At 31.8% G+C, this 21,849-nt stretch overlaps 1 protein-coding gene across 3 annotated transcripts; it reads right to left on the reverse strand.

Annotated features, from left to right (window-relative positions):
• Positions 1–14,903: 14,903 nt before the first annotated feature.
• Positions 14,904–20,452, reverse strand: LOC111276077 (uncharacterized). 3 transcript variants are annotated; one of them, XM_022861852.2, is made up of 4 exons: positions 19,524–20,452; positions 18,065–18,285; positions 15,347–15,627; positions 14,904–15,231 (listed from the first exon to the last, which is right to left on the reverse strand). In XM_022861852.2, exons 2-4 carry the CDS (start codon positions 18,149–18,151, stop codon positions 15,207–15,209), a joined length of 393 nt encoding a protein of 130 aa, XP_022717587.1. In that variant the 5' UTR covers positions 18,152–18,285; positions 19,524–20,452; the 3' UTR covers positions 14,904–15,206. The 3 variants fall into 3 exon arrangements, with proteins under 3 accessions (XP_022717587.1, XP_022717585.1, XP_022717586.1); XM_022861850.2 differs by having other exon boundaries at positions 15,347–15,630; XM_022861851.2 differs by having other exon boundaries at positions 15,347–15,630; positions 18,065–18,297; positions 19,524–20,440.
• Positions 20,453–21,849: the final 1,397 nt, after the last annotated feature.

Consider the following 21,849-nt stretch of genomic DNA (forward strand, 5'->3'; position numbering starts at 1 on the left):
TCATATTTTCTTCTAGTCAAGCTTTCGTCAGTTATTACATTAATGATGCCCACAATGGGCCTGTTGTCTATAACTCGACTTTTTTTCCCTCTTACTCATTCTTTGATAATTTTGGTTCCTTGCATCTTTGTTTTTCTGGTTCTTTTTTATCCCTCTTCTCTTATTGTCTCTTCTGAAGTCTATTCCACCTTGACCCTATGTCGATCAATCTACGAACTTGTCTAAGTGAACTCTTTTTAGGTTAATGTAGTCTTTTATATTATGGCTGATGTCTCAATGGAAAGTGCATCTTTTTGTCAAATCTTTTCTTGTATTTTGCCTCAATCAGTGGCTTTGGCATCTAAGCTTAGGGTCTTTTTCTATATGCATTAGAATCCTCTCTCTAGAGGTATTTAATGTTGTGTACTTCCTCTATCTACTCAGGCTCCTGGCTTTGGGGTACCCCTATCATCTCCCTTTTGGGGGAGGATTGTAGATTTCTTTTTTTTTTCTTTTTTTGACTGAAAATAGGGGATGAGCCTTTCTCACCTTGACCACCAAGGATGAAGGATAAACCTCTCTTACCTTCGTTCTTCATTGTTGCTTTGGCGTTGATGTATTTTTTCATGAAATAGCACATCAACTAATATCTTTGACAGTTCTAAGAAAAGTGTAAGTTTCAGATGGTGCTCTCTATCACTTGCTTCGCTAGTTAAGGTGGCAACTATAGTAGTTTATTCTAAATTTTTTACTTGAAGGGTTTCTACATTAAAACGTGTTACGTAGTCCTTTAAAAACTTATTTTTACCCTCGTGGATTAACATTAAACTTAACATAATTTTTTTTGTTTTCTCGCTTCTAACAAAGCAGGATAAGAAAGAATGGTTAAGCTCTTTGAAGTTAGTGATGGACCTCAGTTTTAAGCTATAATACCATAGTTGAGTTGCCCCTTTCAGTATAGTAGCTAGTCTAGTCTTTTGCACATCAGAGCTTAATCTACCCCTTGCATCATCATGTTAGTTTGGTAAAGTTCCAAATGATCAAAGGGTTAGAAGTCTAGTCTTGTCTATTTCTTCAATGAAATAAGAGGTCTCCAAGATTTCAACTCATCCTCAAATGCGATAGCTTTTCCTTTTACCTCTTTCTCCATTACCTGCATCCTAGCCTCTAGTTCTCTGTTCAATTGAGGATTAGGAGTAGCTTATTTTGATTTTTGGGTGGTAGTATGGGAATGGTAATGAGTAACAAGAGCATTAGGCTCCTTTTCTCGGGAAGCTAAGGAAGCTTCCACGTCTTTATAATTCGACTGTCTTTCTACTGATATTCTTTATGGGGTGACCAGGTCAGGTACTTTAGAGGTTTAATGAGGAGTGAGGTTCTAGATCATTTCTTTAAGAGACTACAATTGCTGATTTAGAGACATGAATTGTTCCATTATGGGACTTGCTTATGCAGGTCGATTTGTGGGCTAACTTGTATGGGTTTTAATTCCATCCCAGAAAGCTAGTTCTCTTTCCTTAATAACTCTATTTCTTGGAGGCATGGTATTTTTACTCGGCTAAATGAATAAAACCCCTTACCAAGCACACCAAATGTTTGGGCTGAGCTCCAAACTGAAGGGCAAAACCTTAAAATGGTAAGAGAGAGAAAGAAGTTATTAAAGGCAAAGATTGAGAGTTTTCTCAACATTTGCACTTTGATACTCAAGTCAGAGATCGATATGGGAGGGAATAGAAAGAAGAAAGTATGAAAGTTGTAGAGCATATGAGATGTCTAAATAATACCTAAATTGTCGATATGGGAGGGAATAGAAAAGAGAAAGTATGAAAGTTGTAGAGAATATGAGATGTCTAGATAATACCTAAATTGCCCTATTTATAATTGAAGGTAAGGGGTTTTGGGGAGCTGCCCACAATCAACCTTGTAGTCAGGATGACTTGGCAGGCCGAGCCAACCTAGATGCTGATTATCCGCTTAGAAAATGACAAGTTAGCAAGAGAGGGGCCCTTTGGGGCAAGTTGATAAAGTGGTCAAGCTAACATAACACTATACATGTCAAGTCAATCAAAATGTCAAAAATATCCATGATTGTTTGCTGATAGTCTTTAATGAAAAAAAAATCATTTTACTCATTGATCCTAGAAATACCCATAACAAAAACTTTAAAATGGAACTCCACCAATGAAAATGAAGAATTGTGCAAGTATTAAAAAAAAACAAAACTATGCACAGTTAACATGATAAAAGTTTTATTCAATCTCATCACGTATCAACCTCGATTCGACCTTGACCAGTTGACTGGAGCTGTATAAGACCTCTCTTTCTCCCTTTTCTTTTCTCTTTTTTTTTTTTTTTTTTCTGGTTTCTTTTCTTAGTTTTTTTTTTGTGCCTTGCCGCTGGTCGACTCTTTTTTCAAAAAACAAAAAGAACAAGCTTTTAAAACCCTTAATATCAACATTCTACAACCTGTTTCTCATTTGTTCTTCGCCTATGATTTTTGTAAGCAGGTGTGGCAGAAGGTAGTTGTTACTTATTCAGTCATCAGAGTTTTAAGAAGTTGTGATGATGATCTCCAATGGGCAGTTTCAACCTTCAAACGAAGAGCGCTCAAGATTCCAAAATGTGTTTGTATTTTTGGAGTTTTTGTTTTGTAGATTTCGAAGCTGAACCTATAGCTTATTGCCATCAGTGTTTTATAATTGATTTAGTGTTTCTTAGCTTAGACATCAGTAGAGAACCTGCATCTCCAAAAACTGGACTACTCTTCCACTTTTCATCAATTAGCTTATTCAAATCCTCCTCTTGCGACAGGGCCAAAATGAAAAAAATCATCCCTTGCGGCCAAGTGTTAAAGAATTTGAAGGCAGTGGTACCCCAATCTTTCTCATCCACGTCTAAAAACAACGGTAGGTGATCAGAAATAGTAGAGGACGAATTCCATTGACGATGATTAGAGAAGGCATTTAGCCATATACCGTCCAACGAGAACCTACCAAGGCTACTGCTGATACTAGCACGAAATTAGATCAAGTAAAGTTTGAAGCAGACATAAGAAGATCAGCCAGTCTAGCAGCATTAAGAAAATCATTAAGCTAGCAGATGTGCCTTCAGATCAAAATTCTTTCATTGAAATATATAGAAAATTTTATGCAAGAATTAGTGATTATGATGAGGGAAAATATCATCATGACAACCAAACTTTAATTCTATGTATCAATCTACGCGAATATCAAAAATTCCTGTAAAAATCTAGCAACTTGTCAATAAGTCGACCGGAATGTGCCTTACGGTAAAATATATATATATATATATATATATATATATAGCACTTTACTTTTTGAGTTAGTAACTAGGATAAACACTTGGCACAAACGTGGCATGATCTCATACGTTAAGAGTGTTTTGTTTTGGAAAACAGAGATTTTTTTTTGTTTTCATCTTTTTGGGAAAATAAAAATAAGAGTAAAAATATGTTTAATAATTAAAAATGGAAATCAAAATGAAAAGAATTTTTGAAAAATGAAAATGAAATCAAATAAGAAAAAGGAATTGAGCTTTTTAAGTGTGAAAACACCATATACCCATTACTTTTTTTGTTAATGTTTTGCTAGTTAATTGTTAAAAAAATATTATATTTATAATTAAGTCATTAACATTAATTATTTCCACAACCAATTTTTTTTTAATATTTTTTGTCTCTAGATATACTTGGCATCTTGAATTATTTATAATATCTTTTATCTCTTTCCACTTAAATCCCTTTTAGAAGTTTATGAAATTACTAAACAAAGTTGAGAAGTTTGAAATAAGGGATAATATATATAATTATTGAATATTTTATTTATTTTTTAATCATCATTTTTAAAAAATTATATAGAATGTCAAACAAATTTCACTATTCTTCATTTTAGAAAACAACTTTCGTTTCCGTTCACCAAATATAATTTCTAAAAAAAATAAAAAACAAAAACCATTTTACAAAAATAAAAATTAAAAAAAAAAACACAAAACATTTTCCCAAACCAAACAAAGTCTTAAATTTTTTTAAAAATAAAAATTTTAAAATATTTTAAATTTTGAAAAGAATTGATTTTATAAAATGAATTTTATTTTAAAGATAACATTTTCCTTTTTCATAAAATTTTAGATTTTTTATTAGTAAAATTTATAAATAAATTTTATTTTAAAATAATGTTTTTATTAAAAATAAATTTTTAAATTTTTTTCCTTTTCTTTCATAACAAAATTTTAAATTCTATTGTTTTAAAATCTTAAAAATTGCAATTTAAAAATATGTTTTTTGAAAAATAAAAAAATATATTTTATTTTTCAAGATATAAGGAATTGAAATTCTTCGACGGTTGAAAATTCGACTTGAACATAATTTATGGGATAGAAAGTACATATAGCAAGTAAAATGGAGTTTGTTTGTGTTGTCAACTTTTGTTTGTCTCTACTGTATTTTTAAAGTGTAGTTATTGAAGCTAGTTTAACTTGTTATGTTCATTCCAAGTAATTCCTCTCTAGTCGTCCCTAATATTTTTTAGATGTTTGATAATCCCAATGGCTTTTTAGAGATTAAAGGTGGCTAAATACTTAATATTAACATTTGAATATTTTCTCAATTAAAGATATTATTTTTACTTTGATTTAATGTAAAATTAAATATTTTTGAATTACTTCAACACAAAATTCCGTCGTAGTGTACTGCACCCGCCAATAAATCCAATATCTGTTAGACTGTGCCGTTAAAATATTCTTTTTATTAAAAAAAAAAAAAACCTAATTACTTCACATTTTTTAAACAAACAAAAGAAAAAAAAACCAAAAATCGTCTTGAAAAAGGAAAAGTACCAAAAAACCTACTCCTCATCTGTTAGAATCAACTTCTTACTCAGCATTCCCATCATTTGTTTCGTGGGGAAAAAATTATCACAAGAAGATAAAATCATACAAGATTATACCGACATTTCAATAGGATAACTTCAGCAATTTTACGGTAGAATGAGGAGTCAGAACAGTTTGTAAAATGGGTAATGAAGATAAAAATTGCAGTCTGGTCATATGAAACAAAAACTTAACTATGATCAAAGTTGTATATCTATCTAATTCAGCAAAACAAATTCGACAGCTCACATATCAACAATAATGAAAAAGGAAAGAGAAACTGGTAGCAAAGAAGCAACATTTTAGCTAAAGAAAAAGAGACCAAACCCTGAAACTCACAAACACATAAAAAGCTATTGCGTCTGAAGCAATAATCACAATAATACAAAAGTAATAGACAACAATCAATAATCAAATACGCAGGAAAAATAAAGCATACCAAAATTTACGTGGAAAACCCTTCAGTGTAGAGGGAAAAAACCACGGGCCACCAAAAAAATCTTCACTATCAAATAATAGTTATACAAAGTTCTTCTCTAGCTAAAACTAGAGCTAATCAACAACTAGAGAAACAATTAGAGAAATCTCACCAAATAAGTGACTCAATAAATACACCCTGAATTTGTTCTTAGAGAGCTTCAAACCCGATCTTCACCGTTCAGAATGTAGAACTCTGAATCATAAACCTTCTGACAAGGTTCTAACTCAATCAGACCACGGATCGACTTCTGTTCAACCAACTCTCCCTTATCTTTTTTCTCTCTCTGCTTTTCCTGGCTTTTTTTCTTTCTCTGCTTGGTTTTTCGACACACACCTAAAACAACCCCACCTCTTTTTTATTAAGTAGTTAGGGCTCTGTGTAAAATAAAAGATCAAGGCCCATGGCCTTTACTTGGTCCAAAACCACTTACATGGGACTGGACCCCATTTTCCTAACAATCTCCCCCTCCAGCCCCATTAGGAGGAGATTCATCACCATAACAATTTCATTTGGAACTTACCTTGGCCAAAGAACTCATTCCGGCCAAGTTATTGCAAAGCTCAAGCTTTTTTTCCTAGGAAGTATCTTAGTCAACATATCTGCTACATTCTTATCAGTATGAACTTTTTTCAATAACATCTGCTCTTCAATCACTGAACGTAACCAATGATATCTAACATCAATATGCTTTGTTCTAGCATTGTACATGGTATTCTTACTCAAATCTAAAACACTCTGGCTATTACAAAATATCACATACTCTTTCTGATTCAACCCCAATTCAAGAAGAAAACGTTTCATCCAAAGCATTTCTTTACATGCTTCGATTGCTGCAATATACTCAGCCTCTGTAGTTGACAAAGCAACACACTTCTACAACTTAGATTACCAAGATACAGCTCCTCCTCCAAAAGTGAACAAATACCCTGAAGTAAATTTTCTACCATCAAGATCGCCTGCCATGTCAGCATCAGTAAACCCTTCTAGAACTGGTTATGAAACTCCATAAGTCAAGCACATTTTTTAGGTACCCCTCAAATGTCTAAAAATCCATTTCACTGCTTCCCAGTGAACCTTCCCTGGATTAGAAAGAAATCTGTTCACTACACCAACTGCATGAGCAATGTCAGGCCTTGTACAAACCATAAGATACATTAAAGAATCGACTACAGAAGAATAAGGAATACTAGACATAGCTAGTTGCTCTTCCTTAGACACTGGACAAGATTTCTTACTTAGATGAAAATGGTTGGCAAGTGAACTGCTAACTGATTTAGCATATTGCATGTTGAATCTACCAAGCACTCGTTCAACATACTTTTCCTGTGACAACCACAGCTTTCCAGCTCTCCTATCCCGGATAATATCCATACCAAGAATCTGCTTTGCTGGACCTAAATCCTTCATATCAAAGGACTTAGACAATTGATTTTTCAACCTGCAAACCATACTAGCATCTTGTCATATAATCAACATATCATCAATATATAATAATAGGATAATGAAGTTACCATTAGGGAATTGTTTAACATACACACAAGAATCCGCTGCTGTTCTTTTATAGCTATGACTCACCATAAAAGAATCAAACTTTTTGTACCACTGTCACGGAGCTTGTTTCAAGCCATACAAGCTTTTCTTCAATTTGCAAACTAAGTGCTCTTTCCCTTTCACTTCAAAACCCTCAGGTTGATTCATATAAATGTTCTCCTGCAAATCACCATGCAAAAATGCAGTTTTAACATCAAGTTGCTCAAGTTCAAGATTCAAACTAGCTGCCAATCCCAGTACCACTCGAATAGAACTCATTTTTACAACTGGAGCAAAAATTTCATCAAAATCGATGCCTGGTTTCTGAGAAAAACCTTTTACTACCAATCGAGCTTTGTACCTCACTAGTTTGTCACCATCCTTTTTCAACTTGAACACCCATTCATTCTCCCTATTGAAAGTTTAACAAGATCATAAGTACCATTCTTTCGTAATGACTCTATCTCTTCTTTCATTGCTTTTAACCAGTGCTCTCTAATCGAAGTAGCTTGTACATCTTGAAAGCTTTCTGGCTCCCCTTCACTGGTAACTAAAATAAAATCTGAACTTGGATACCTGGTAGATGGCATGCGCTCTCTAGTAGATTTCTTAGGCTGAGACTCTACATCACTTGATACCGAAGGTAGCTCCTACTGCTCAACACTCTCAGGTAGAGAGGATTGCTCCCTCTACTCAAAACTAATAGCATCTGGCTCATCACCAACTGTAGCTGGCTCATTCATATCCCCAAGTTCTATTTTTTACTCATTTTCACCATCTGTGGCTCTTTCTTGTGGAATCCCTGTCGGTGTTGAAACATCACACTCAATAGTAATCTGTGTAGTCTTCTCATTTTTCTCAAAATCTGCTATGGTTTCTTTTTCATGAAAGACCATATCTTTGCTTCTGACTGTCTTTCTCTTTACTGGATCTTATACCCTGTAGCCAAATTCCTCATCACCATATCCTACAAACACACACTGTGTAGCTTTACTGTCAAGCTTTGATCTTTGCTCTTTCGGCACATGCATGAATGCTTTACACCCAAAAATTTTTAAGTGAGAGTATGAAGTATCTTTCCCTGTCCACACTCTTTCTGGAATGTCAAAGCCCAAAGGAACTGATGGTGACCTGTTAAGTAAATAACAAGCTGTGTTGACTGCTTCACCCTAGAATAGCTTTGGTAATTTTGCCATCATCAACATACATCTAAGTTTTTCCACAATGGTGCGATTCATTCTTTCAGCTATACCATTATGCTGCGGTGTTCCAGGTTCTGTCCTCTCATGCCTGATCCCATGCTTTGAGCAATACTCTTCAAAGCCTTTAGATCTGTATTCCCCACCATTATCAGTTCGAATACACTTCAAGGGTAACCCTGTCATCCTTTCAACCATGGCATGAAATTTTTGAAAATACTGCAGTACCTGACTTTTGTATTTCAACATATACACCCAAGTCTTACGTGAAGCATCATTAATAAAAGTAACAAAATATTTGCTACCACCTAATGACTCAACTTCAATGGGAGCACATACGTCAGAATAAATTAATTCCAATCTATTTTCTTTTCTCTGAGAACTTTTACGAAAAAAAACTCTATGATGCTTACCAAACAAACAATAATCACATGAATCGAGAGACATACCTTTGGTCAAGGGAATGAGAGACTGTCTTGCCAAAATCTGTAACCCTTTTTCACTCATGTGTGCCAGCCTCATGTGCCACAAGTTTGCTGAAGCATCATTTTCAACGGTATTTACCTGGTTACTGTTTAATTACATTCATATCTTATACATTGTGTAGCATAGTTTTCCCCTTGCAACTACCATAGATCCTTTGAAAAGCTTCCATTGTCCATTCTTTTATCGGCTTTCATATCCTTCCTTATCAAAGACATTAATAGCAAGCAAGTTCATTCTCATATCTGGAATGTGTCTGACATCCCTTAAAGTCAACATGCAACCTGTACTAGTTTGTATAACAATATCACCAATCCCAACAATCTATGACACACTCTTGTTTCCTATTTTGGTACAACCAAAGTCTCCTGCTTTGTAAGTTATAAACAACTCTCTCTTAAGAACACAATGATATGTCACTCCTGTGTCAACTATCCACTCAATGTCAGGATCACTAACATGATTACAATCACCATGTGTATAAATCAAAGTAACCGAATCACTATCTGAATTCACTGCTGTAACATTGCCATCATCTGAACTCTTACCTTTCTCATATTTTCGCTCTTGCTTTAAAATTCTACAGTTTCGTTTTATATGACCCGCCTTACCACAATGGAAACACTTCACTTTACCTCTAGACTTGGATCTATGTTTAGACTTACCACGACTTTTTGAGTCCTGACCTCTGTCGATGTTTCTACCCCTATTCTCTGTGACTAGAGCTTAATTCCCAAGGTCTACATCTTTTCGCCTTGCTTCTTCATTAAGCATACTGTCATTTACCATCTCCAATGTCACCTTATAATCAGGAGTTGAATTAAGAATAGTCACAACTAGAGTATTCCAGCTGTCTGGCAATGAACCCAAAAGAAATAACGCCTTCATTTCATCATCCATCTTAAGCTCCATAGTAGTCATCCGATTAAATATATCTTGAAAATCACTCAAGCGCTCTGTAACAGATCATCCATCCCTGTACTGTAAAGTTACAATCTTTTTAACAAGCATAACTTTATTCATACATGTTTTTCTCTCATACAATGCTGCCAATTTTTTCCAAACAATGTGAGCATCTGACTCCTGCGCTACATGATGGAACACACTAATATCAACCCATTTTTTTGATTGTAACCAGCGTCTTTCTACCTAGCTTCTTCCAGCTTTCATCTTTCATATCTGCTAGTTTAGCCGAATCACCCAATACTAGCTCATACAAATCTTTGCAGTATAGATGATCCTCCATCATAGGCTTCCAAATTGAATAATTCGATGCTGTCAATTTTATCATGGAACCTGTATCACCTTCCATGATCTCAAACAGAATTTACTTCTATCCTGGATTGCTTCTGTATCGATGTCTCAAAATAACCCTCGCTCTGATACCACTTGTTGCGCCTGAAGCAATAATCACAACAATACAGAAGCAATAGACAACAATTAATAATCAAATACGCGAGAAAAATAAAGCACACCAAGATTTACGTGGAAAACCCTCTAGTGTAGAGGGAAAAAACTACGGACCACCAGAAAAATCTTCACTATCAAATAATAGTTATACAAAGTTCTTCTCTAGCTAAAACTAGAGCTAATCAACAACTAGAGAAACAATTGGAGAAATCTCACCAAATAAGTGACTCAACAAATACACCCTGAATTTGTTCCTAGAGAGCTTCAAACCCGATCTTCACCGTTCAGAATGTAGAACTCTGAATCATAAACCTCCTGACAAGGTTCTAACTCAATCGGACCACGGATCGACTTTCGTTCAACCAACTCTCCCTTCTCCTTTTTCTCTCTCTGCTTTTCCTGGCTTTTCTTCTTTCTCTGCTTGATTTTTTGACACACACCTAAAACAACCCCACCTCTTTTTTATTAAGTAGTTAGGGCTCTGTGTAAAATAAAAGATCAAGGCCCATGGCTTTTACTTGATCCAAAATCACTTACATGGGACTAGACCCCATTTTCCTAACAAAAGTAACCTTAAAACATCGATATAGCTAGAGGCGGCGGAGCCTCATGGGAACCTGAGGGGCCTCGACAGCTTTAATGTGATGTTAGGATAGTCAAACAAGTAGCTATTTAAACATTTGTTTCGTTAATGAGCTCGTTATAATAGTTTAAAAAATTGGCAGCTTATAAAATTAAATCAGCAATTGTTGGTAATAAATTTTTAACTTTTAAAATTTTCATAATTTATTATTCATAGAAAAAAAAAAAAAAAAAGGAAACTGGCCCTAATATTTATTACTCTTTCATATGATAACATGATGTGCTTTTTATACGAGCAGGTGTTGAAAAACAATTGCATAAATAATTGTTTCTAGTACTCTTTAATCTTTTAATATATATTATATTTTATATATTATAATTATTTTATATTTTAAATTTAATTTAATTAACTCTCACATTAAAATTTTATTTGTTAATTTTATTTTTTATTTTTAATTTAAATTTAGCAATTGTAATTTATAAGAAATTAAAATCATATTATTATTTTTCTAAAATTATATCTACAACCATTATTCACAAACTCTTAAAAATAATAGATTTGTAATAAATATAAGTCATATTCATATAAACTTAAAAAAGAAAAACAAAACGAATTAACTCTCTAGTTTTCTCAACAAGATTATAACTTTTCAACCAAATATCAAATGTGCATTATTTTAGCTAGCACTTATCTTCTCATATCTTTGTGATTTTTTTCATTTTTTTCTATTTGATAAAACTTTAGATAAATTATGTTAATTCATTGGAATCTTCATTTTTTGAAGTATCTGTGTTTGACACACATGTAATAAATGTGAATATAGAGATTGAACAATATAAAAATAAAGAAAAAAATTAATATATTCTTGTTGAATACATACGGTATGTGACACTAACTCTCGAATTTGAATAACATAACAAATAAAAATATATATAATTTTAATTGGCCCTGAGATCATATATCAGATCTACCACTGAATATAGCCAAAATTGAAACTTGATTTTCTTTCATTCTAAAAAAAACTCCTCAAAAATATTGTTAAAAAGTCAAAAGACAAAAAATCCTCAAAATCGTAAATCAAAGATAAATATGAACAGAAACTAAAGAAAACCCAAGCCAAAATAATTCATTGGCAATCTTGATTTCATCTTCAAACTCATGAAGTCAATTGTTAAACAGATTAGTAAAAAAAATTAGGAAAGAAAATAACCAAAATTGTCTTCAATGTCTTCTTAAATTCTTGCTTAAAAAACTCAAAAGCACCACACAAATTCTAAAAGAAAATATTTTCAAAATTTGAAAGCAGTAAATAAAAAGAAATCATATTAAGCTATTTAATAGCTTTAGGTAATGTTCCATAGTCAAAAAGATTGATTCTAGGTTTAAAAAATCAATATAAGACGGCTTATTATAGGAGCAGTAGGTTGCCTTAATAAGAGAAGTTGACTGCCATGCAGTCGCCTTATGTTGTAGTTAACTATCTATAGCAAAGTAGTCGATTGCCACGAATTCCATAAAAGTACGAACAAAGCTTAACAAAGAAACAGTCGACTATCTACCATAGGGCAAATGACTGCTATGACCAGAATTGATTGCTCTATTGATTGCTATTAGTTTTGAGTGTTTCAGAATTAAGAAAAGTTAATTGCCTTAAAGCAGCAATTGACTACCTTGTTTTATGGAGCATTCTGGAAATAGAAAATATATAGGGGAAGTCTACTACCTTATGGGAGCAGTTTACTGCTTTAACAAAAAACTATAATTTTTTTGAAATGTGAAAAATGGTTTCTCTTGATATGAAAAGTGTGATAATTCAAATGAACCAATTTGTTTGAAATTATTTAGAAAGAGATCTGTATGATTAAAAGAAGTAATTGTTGATTGAAACAACACAATCAAAGAAAAAGAACCTTAGGATTCAATCTCTATAAATATAGATAATGTGAGTTCATTTAGGGATGTACATATTTAGAAAACTCTCACTTTTCTACCTTTCTTTCTCAAATTAGAAGCAAGTATCTTCGATATTGTTTTTGCAAAAAACATTGATAAAAGATAGGTATTTTTATCTCTCATCAAGGAGTGTTTAGTAATTTCATACACAAATGCAAGGTGACATCAAAAAAGGCTTCATTGTATCATATAGACATTTTGATTATCCTTTTTGTATACTAGAACTAATTGAGATTAAATAAATCTTAAGAAAAGTAGCATTAGTAGCATGTTTTGAAGCCTATTCTTTTGTTCTTTGAAGGCTCCATTATTGGTTCAACATAAAGCTTGGAAAAGAAGATTACAACCAATGTCTTAAGTGGAAGTTCATCTTTAATCTCAAGCAAGCATGGTATTACATTATTTTTAATCTAACAAATTCGTTATCCAATTTAAATTCTTCACTCAATCCCACTATTTTTTTATCAATTCTTTTTCTTTTTTGTAAAAAAAAAAAAAAAAAAACCTAAAGCCCCTTTTCTTTTATCTTTAATAAATTATTTTGTTTTGTTTTCACATTTTTTATGTTCAAAAGTACGTTTATTTTTTATGTTGAATTATTTTTGAATAAATAATTTCACTTATATAATAAAAATACAATTTTTCCATATTTTCCTACCAACCAGGGACATTTATTCTGCTTCATTCTATTTCAACGTGCATGCAATACACTTCTTTAACGAAATCCTATTTTGAATTAATTCAAATATGCTTAATTCTACATTGAACCGAATTAAAGATGATATAGTTGAAAAAGCCCAAATATTAAATCTTAAATTAAGAATTTAGCCGATTAAAATGTATAAAGATGGTTGTTCATGAACACTGAATTACATATTTGGGGTTTAAGGATGTTTTTGGTAACATATGTAAAAAAAAGTTTGAATTTTGTAAAGAGAAGATAATTAAAAATAAGTCAACACATGAAAACCTAAAGTCTATCTTTTAGCAAAGCAAGGGATACAAAACAACATCCAAACACAAGACATGAGTATCATTTATCCCAAATAAAGGTGATAGCAGTAAAAATTATACTAATTTATAAGTCCAATTTAGCTTAAAATTTTGAAAATTTGCTTGAATTTGGTGCATTTAATGTGTGATTTCTTGATCTTGAGGTTTTATGCATATAAGATGTGAAAGCTATGTGAAGCCATGCAATTCTATACAAGATTAGTTTAATTTTAATCCAAGTCATATTTAGCCATGCAATAAGGAGGAGTTAGCCAATCCTATTTACACTAGGACTTCTATATCCATTCGGCTATCCTACTTGCATGAGGAATCCTACAAGCATTTGGTAATTGAAGAATCCTACTTGGATAAAGACTCCTACAAATATTTGGCTAAGAAAAGATTTTATTAAAGGAAGACTCTTTGATCATCTTGATAGAGTTTTCATACAAGATAAATGCAACACAAAAGATAAAGGCTAAAGTTTATATGCAATAAGGACTTTTGAAGATTTATTTTAAGAGTCTATGGTTGATGCAAATACATGGTCTTAGATAATCAACTTTAGCCAAAACTCCTACTAAGATTGTAAGATGACGAATGGCATGACACATGTGTGATCAAGATTAACTCCAAAAAGCCCCATTCGGCCAAGACACTCCATCAATGAAGACTCCATGTTTGGCCACAACATTTGAAGATCAAGATAAAGCTTAATCTTCTTAGAGTTTAACTTGTAAAAAGACTTGTAATCCTAATTCGCTTTGGCTGAACCTACCACTATAAATAGGGAGGCTCTCTTCACTTGCAAATCACTCAATTCTCATCCCACTCTTCTTTCTATTTCTTTCTTGTATTTTTGGTTTTCTTACGATTTTTGCTAGGGTGATAAACTAGCTTAAATCTAATTGTTTTTAGTCTTGGCTAGAGTGACAAACTAGTCCAACACAAAATTGCTTTCTCAATTCTTTCTTAATACAAGCATTCTTTCTATTCAAGATATTTTACAAGCAATTTTTAAATCGTGTTTTATGCTTTCTTTTATTTTTTGCCTACAATCAATATTTCCTTTTTCAAAAGCTTTCAATCATTTTAGTGTTCTTGTTATATTTGGCCACTCATTAAACCTCCAAATGATAGTTGGATGGTTGTTTCTTGGTCTATATACACAATTGCTCTTTTACTTTATTTACTTGTTTTTACTTTCAATTAACCATTCTTTTCAATCCTTTAAATATAAGGCTAGTAAATTGTCAACTTTGTTACTAGATTTACACCCAATAATTACAATAAATAATCATCGTGAAATGATACTCTACTTACCACTTATTACTTGATAGCGATCTTGTGCACTTGCAAATAATATAAATAGTAGCAATCAAAAGGAAAGCCAATTAACAACACCTTACAACAAATTATATGCCTAGACTTAACACAAGCATTTGGCACAATAATTGATACATAATTCTCTTGTTCAAAGAACATGTTCGGATTTCCCTTAAACTTTCAAATTAAAAAAAAAAAAAATACAATCAATAGTCATGCGATCTGTTGATAGAGTGCTAGACTTTTAATTTTAGTGACCATGCATTACACTTTGACTGCTTCAAATACCATAAACAAGTAAAAGTTTAACAATGGAAACTATTACACCATTTATTAATTTGTGATAACATGCATCACCAATTAGCCATCAAAGCTTTTTTTGCTACTTCTCTCTCGCTATGAGTTCACTGTAGTAAAAAGAAAAACGAAAGGTAACATTAGCATAATTTTAATGGAAGTAGTTCTATATATATTAAGAAAGTCAAAATTGGCAGTTTTAATGAAATTGTGAAGAGAACAGACCGGAGAACACAAGTGAGCTGTGATGCTTTGGAAAAGTCATGGTTTTCCCTAGCTTTCAAGATTTGGAACATCAGAGTAAGACGAATTTGGGTGCTAACACTTTGTTGTGTTATGAGGACAGTCTCCTTTCGAAGTTGCTCACATTCCAATTCAATGGCTTCAAACTTTTCTCTTACTAGTCTTTGCCCCTCTTTTATCTTTTTTTGGTCTTCACTTATTTCCTCCATCTCCACTCTTAACATTTTCATGCGCAAGTTTAGGTTTGTCAGCCTTCTTTTCTTCTGCTAGAAAACAAAAGTTCTTCTAAGAGAAACAATTTTCAAAATTTGAAATTCCAAATATAAGTTGTTTTTATACATGTTTAGAGGATTAAACAAATATTCTTCTAATTCTAAGAATAAGAAAAATTCTAAGTGAGTAAGTAAATGAAACCAATTTATGAGCTATTGTTTGTTTTAACTAAATAAATTTAAACACAAGTTGTTTTGATACATGTTTAGAGGACTAAACAAATATCTTTCTAATTCTGAGGATAACAAAAATTTTAGGTAAGTAGGCAACTGAAACCAACTTATAAGATATTATTTGTTTTAACTAAATAGAACTGCTAACAGTGACAAATCCAAAATTTTTTGTTCGGAATGTCCACTTATTATAGTGGATGTTTACTAGATACTACGTATTGAGGCTATAGGTTCTGGTAGGTATTAAGCAAGGGCAATGAATGGAATGGCTAAGGAATTAAGATATGTTTAAGAAAAAATTTTAAAATTTTTTCTTAAAGTGAAAATTTTCTTTCAAATTTTCTTGTTTTCCAAACTTTTGGTGGTGTCCATAGACACCTTGGCCTTTTATTTGCATCTGCTACTTAATGGCAATTTTATCCATTAAAGCTATTTTTCAACTATATATGAATATAAGTTTCTGCCTATATACTAGGGACAACAACCAGCTACTGTAGTATAGATCTTGCATGGCTCAACTCTTTGATGTTTCCAAATTTATTCGACCCAACATGACATTGATTTACTATTTTGAACATTAGTCTCGACTAAAAAAATGCATAGCCTACGTATTTGACTTGATCAGAAATTTTATTTTCATAACAGTCAGTTTTTGTATAATTATATCTCATGTACGTGGAAATGCATTTGAATATTAAGTTAATTTCTTAATAGATAATCTTTTGATAACAGATCTATCAGAACTTATCACAAATAATTATTGCACTACAATAAACCAATCTGGATTGGTGAAGAAACTTATTAGTAATGGACTCATATATATAATTCTTTATTGTCGTTAGACAATTACAAAATTGAAGAAAAAAATTATAGGCAAAATGTTTGATAAAATCCTTACTTTTTAGAGCGTTTTGTAAAAATATTAACTCAAACCTCAAAACATGTAGTAAAAAATTTGTTTAAGCTTTTTTCAAGATTTGACTAAATATTACTTTATACACAAAACTTGGAATATAAGAATTATAAGAGCAAAAAGATCATTTTTAGATAAATTAGAAGTCTTATAAATAATGGAAGTCTCAATATGTATGAGAGCAAAAGGAAAGGAGATTATTGCACTACAATTAACAAATCTCAGTTCAACATCATGTAGTTTTTCTTTTTTTTTTTTTTGGGCTAAGCTAAGTAAATTTATTGATTGAGAGATAAAAAATCTCTCAGTAGTCCAAAATACATCTAAAACAGAGGAGCCCCAAAAATGAAATTCCCTAAAAACTAAGCAATCCGCCAAAAAGGAAACCAAACTTCTTAAACAAAAGATAATATTAGATAAAGCTAGAACCTGTAATCAACTGATACAACTCTAATAAAGAACCTCATGCAATGAAATCACAATAAAATAGCAGTTAACATCTTGATCTTGATAAACAAAATCAGCACTAAAAGCAAAAGGATCACATCTCACTACCATCTGGAGACCAAATCTGCTCAAAGGACACCTAACCTTACCAATTAAGTTGTCAAATCATTAGCTTCTCTAATTATCAGTAATGGACTCATATATAATTCTTTATTACAACTAGACAATTACAAATTTGAAGCAAAAAAATTATTGTTGAAAATATTGAATCAATCACAAAAGATTTTGTAAGAATTTTGTTTGAGATTTTTTCGAGATTGAATAGATATTATTTGATACACAATACTTGGAATATAAGAATTATAAGAGTGGAAGGATTATTTTTGGGTAAGTTGGATGTCTTATAAATAATGAAAGTCTCAATAGGTATAAGAGAAAGAGGTGAGCATAGTTATAAGGTTTTAAGGGTACACAACTCACAAGACTAAGAAAATGAAAGGTACATACGAGTGTATATATTTGAATGTTTGGTGTTTAAATACTTTATAGAACCTAGAGGATAATGATAGGGTCAATGGGAATGAGTGATTGTTTGAGTTTTGATCGATTTAATGTGTTTGTAATTCTCCGGAACTATAAAATCTTTTTTTTTATCTATAAATGTCAGTAAATAAAGTGTTGAATTACGTTAAATTATTACTTTTTATGTAAATAATTTATAATTTGATTATACATTCATTTACATTAAATAAATTAATTGAATGGGATCTTTTAGCCTAACACACTTAATAAAACTTCAAATGAATTACATTGATGATGATAATTTAAGTTAATGCCGAATAACAATAACAATAACAAATACAACAACTAATGACGCAAAATTGAGATATATACCTGATGGTCTCTCTTTGATTCTCTGGAACGCATCTTTTTCGCAGCTGCGAACTTGGAGCTCCTCCAACTTAAAGTTGTCACAGGCATTTTATTTTATTTCCTTAGAAGAGCTTTAAAGTTTGCAGTTTTCTGTAGGGAATTACTGCATTTCCTCCTCCCAAATGGAAAGCCTATATATACTTGGTGAGCGGGAAAAATACGCTTGGATACTTCAAATGGCCCTATCATAATTTCTTTTGTAATCAATAAACATAAGAAAATTACTTTAAAATATTTTTAAAATTTTTGGTCAATGACTAAAATAAAAAGCAATTGAATTGAAAAAAAAAATTTTCTAATCTATCTACCAAAATTGATGAATGTTAATTATACAGTGGGTCCAGCAACCGACAACCAACCATTTTTTGCACTCATCCACGACCAACTTTCATCAATTTAATCAAAATTTTATCGTCAAATCAAAATTTAAGTTGTTGTCATAGTGTGTGGACAAAGAATACACCATATTCTATTGATCGTGCAATTCTGCAAGGTTTAACGGCTGAGTCGAACGATTGTTGTTCATTTTCGCTTGGTCTAGCGATCCATCGATCGATGTTACCTTTATTTGCAGGCAACTGACTTTTTATATTATTGCTGTCACTTTCGGTATTCAGAAAAGCAATGTGCATGACTAGTTTTTTCTATTATTATTTTATCAAATACTTTAAATGAATGAGTCCTAAGTCCTAATGCCTTTCTATTATTACAATTTTGTAGTACTTTACAATATATAAATCTTCAACAACTTTCGACACTAATAAATTTCCAATTGCCTATAGATAATGGTTGTCATGAATATATTAAAAAACAGATGGACAAATAAAAAAAATAAAAAAAACTCTTTAACGGATATCTATGCACGTTGATTAAAGATTATTTAATTACTAAATAAATTTTTTGCATTTAATTTACTATTTTATTAAATTCGAGAGAGAACAATTCATTAGTTGCACATTTTTTTAAATATCTTCTGAACAGATATCACTAGACATAAGACATAGTTATCATTTCAAAAAAATAATAATAATGAGAGAAACTATGTTTAATGCAAAAGATTGGGATGTTTCCTATGAAAGGCTTTCTGAATCATATGAAAAAAAAATAATGATGTAAACGTGATTCGTTTTATATTTTTAAATGAATTGAATCACATAATTCGATCCGAAAAAATCAACGTATGTAAATTCATGCCGACAATCATGCAATTTCCTGATAATTTCTCCCATATAATAAGTTAATTTGAGAGTGTCTTTTTCTTTGACTAGTTATTTTGGACACGTCAATACTATTAAAGAATTGATGGATCGAGGAAAATGCACGCTACCCTACGTGAAAATGCGTTGGTAATGACAAAGGCATGTACGACTTTGGAACAATCAAACAATAAGTAAACTTGACAAAGTTTGGAAAAACTCACCAAAACCTTCACCTCCATCACTTCGTCTCTTCAACGTTTTCTTCCCTTGCAGTTGTTTGTAGAGATGAGAAATCGGATATTATCCAAGCCTGAAATTAAGCTCTGGCTGATTTGATTTTACTCTCCAGCCTCCACAGATTGATCCACCACCCCCCCTCCTCCCCGGTAGTGGCTGAAGCTTTGACAGGCGGCATCCCATCTCGCTCTCAGCAAATTGTGATTCAGAGACTTCGGAAGAAGATGCTTGTAGCTCCTCACCAGGATCAATCTTGGTTACGGGCGGATTGAAACATGAAGCCCACCATGCAAGCCGGGCTCTGGACCAAACTCAGACCCTAAATCTCTGTTAGTTTTGGTCCTAGAAATACTTTTGTAAACCATCATCCAAATCTTCAGCTCCCCGGCCCCCTCACCAAGGGTCAGGTCCTGCCGGTACTTCTATAAACCAAATGTTGTGTTATTTCTTGTTGATCAATAATATATTCTTATCAGTTGGAAAAATGAAATCTTCTAAACATTTCAAATTCCAACGTCTCAATTTCGTATCGCCAAATTACCAAAAACTTTCCATTTTTGTTACCAGATTGATATCAGGCATTTAAACGGGACAGACATAAGGACAAAAAAAAAAAAGGGGGGGGGGGGGGGAATATACAAGAAGAAAACATAGCAGGAGGTTGGTATGTGGTATTTTACTGAGGAAAAATGTTCTTAAAGGAACGAGGAAAACGGAGGGAGAGGCAAATATAAACAAGGGATCCTTTAAAATAAACTAAAAAACAGGCAAAAGCAAAGTTTTTGTAGAAAAGAGATATAGTTAACTTCTGTGCTAAGCAAAGGCACCCTTGCTAATTTGGGATGTTGGCGATATGGGCATAGGTTATGTGTTTGCTAAAGTTTATTTTTTAAAAAATAGCAGTCTTATCCTATGCGCACTTACTACATGCATGCTTGGACTTATTTAAAAGCTATGTTCCCTGGGAGCAAATTAATATATATATATATAATATTAAAATTTATATTTGACGTATTATCACTTTATTAATTATATGTATTATTATTAAATCACTGATTATCATATCATTAATAAACAAATTTTTAAAAATTAAATTATCAAAATATAAATAATAAAAGTTTACTGCAATTTATTTTTAAGGAATTCTCAACTTTCAATTTTACTTATTAATAATGTAATAATATGCGATTTATTGATCATGGTGTATATACAAAAGAAAAAATTATATAAAAGTGCAAAAAAATTTCTTTGTGTTTACATAAAGATAACACATTAAAGTTGTAAGTTTAATTTACAATACATAAATTCAGGAATAATGTTCATTATCAAAGCTACCATTTATTCTCAGAAAATTTCTTCCTTGAAAAAATGGGCAGCCCAATTTTAAACCTCCCAATAAAGTAGTTCTTGTCAATGCTAAGACAACAAAATTAATGAATGATATACTATAGCACCTTTAAAAGCAAAAGCAACAATGTAGACAAATATCTTAATAATGATAATTCACATATCCATATTACTTGACAATACAAAAATGAAATTCCACCTTTTCAAACAACAGGTGATGATTCATTAATCAAACAACTAAAATTATAAAGGAATGTAACTTTATTTTGGCATGCAAGTATGCAACGCACTGTTGTCCTAAAACGATTTGCAACCTCTTTGAACATTTAATAATAAAAAAAAAAAAAAAAACGTATCATATATTTTAAAGCATAAAACTAATCAAAAATGAATTTTGTTAGAGCATAAAGGAGATTGATCAGGACCTATTCTATTTAAATAATCATTAAACATAATCTATTATGCTATCTTTATGTTGCTAAGCATCTTCGCTATTGCAGGATTGAAATAAAGCTGCATCAAAATAACAGTTAAAACAAGTGACTTCTTTCGATCATTGGAGAATTTCCTTTATATTTTTGCACTTGCAACAAACATGAGGAACAAATGGTTTTGTGGAAAGAAAGAAGATAACGGATTTTTAAAAATTGAAAAGGATTGTTGACATTGAAACATTTTAATTTATGAAATGAATGTGCATCATATTTGGGTTTTGAGGAATACCAAAGAATATTGGAAGATCTAATTGAAGAGGAATGCAAAACGATCGGATTTCAAGAAACTGAAGAATGAACTTCCCCCTGATTTTCATTCCAATCTGAAGCGTTACCTTGTGAAACAAACGTTTGACGTTTGGTTAAAAGAGTTTAAATTCCAAATGTTAAATGCAAATAAATTTGATAGTATAAAATACGATACATGTTAGCTTCAAGAAATAAATTGAGCTAATAGGGCTCCAAAACA

This window comes from Durio zibethinus, chromosome 25 (genome assembly GCF_047325235.1).
Source record: "Durio zibethinus cultivar Kanyao isolate XHJ-2024 chromosome 25, ASM4732523v1, whole genome shotgun sequence".
NCBI lineage: Eukaryota > Viridiplantae > Streptophyta > Magnoliopsida > Malvales > Malvaceae > Durio > Durio zibethinus.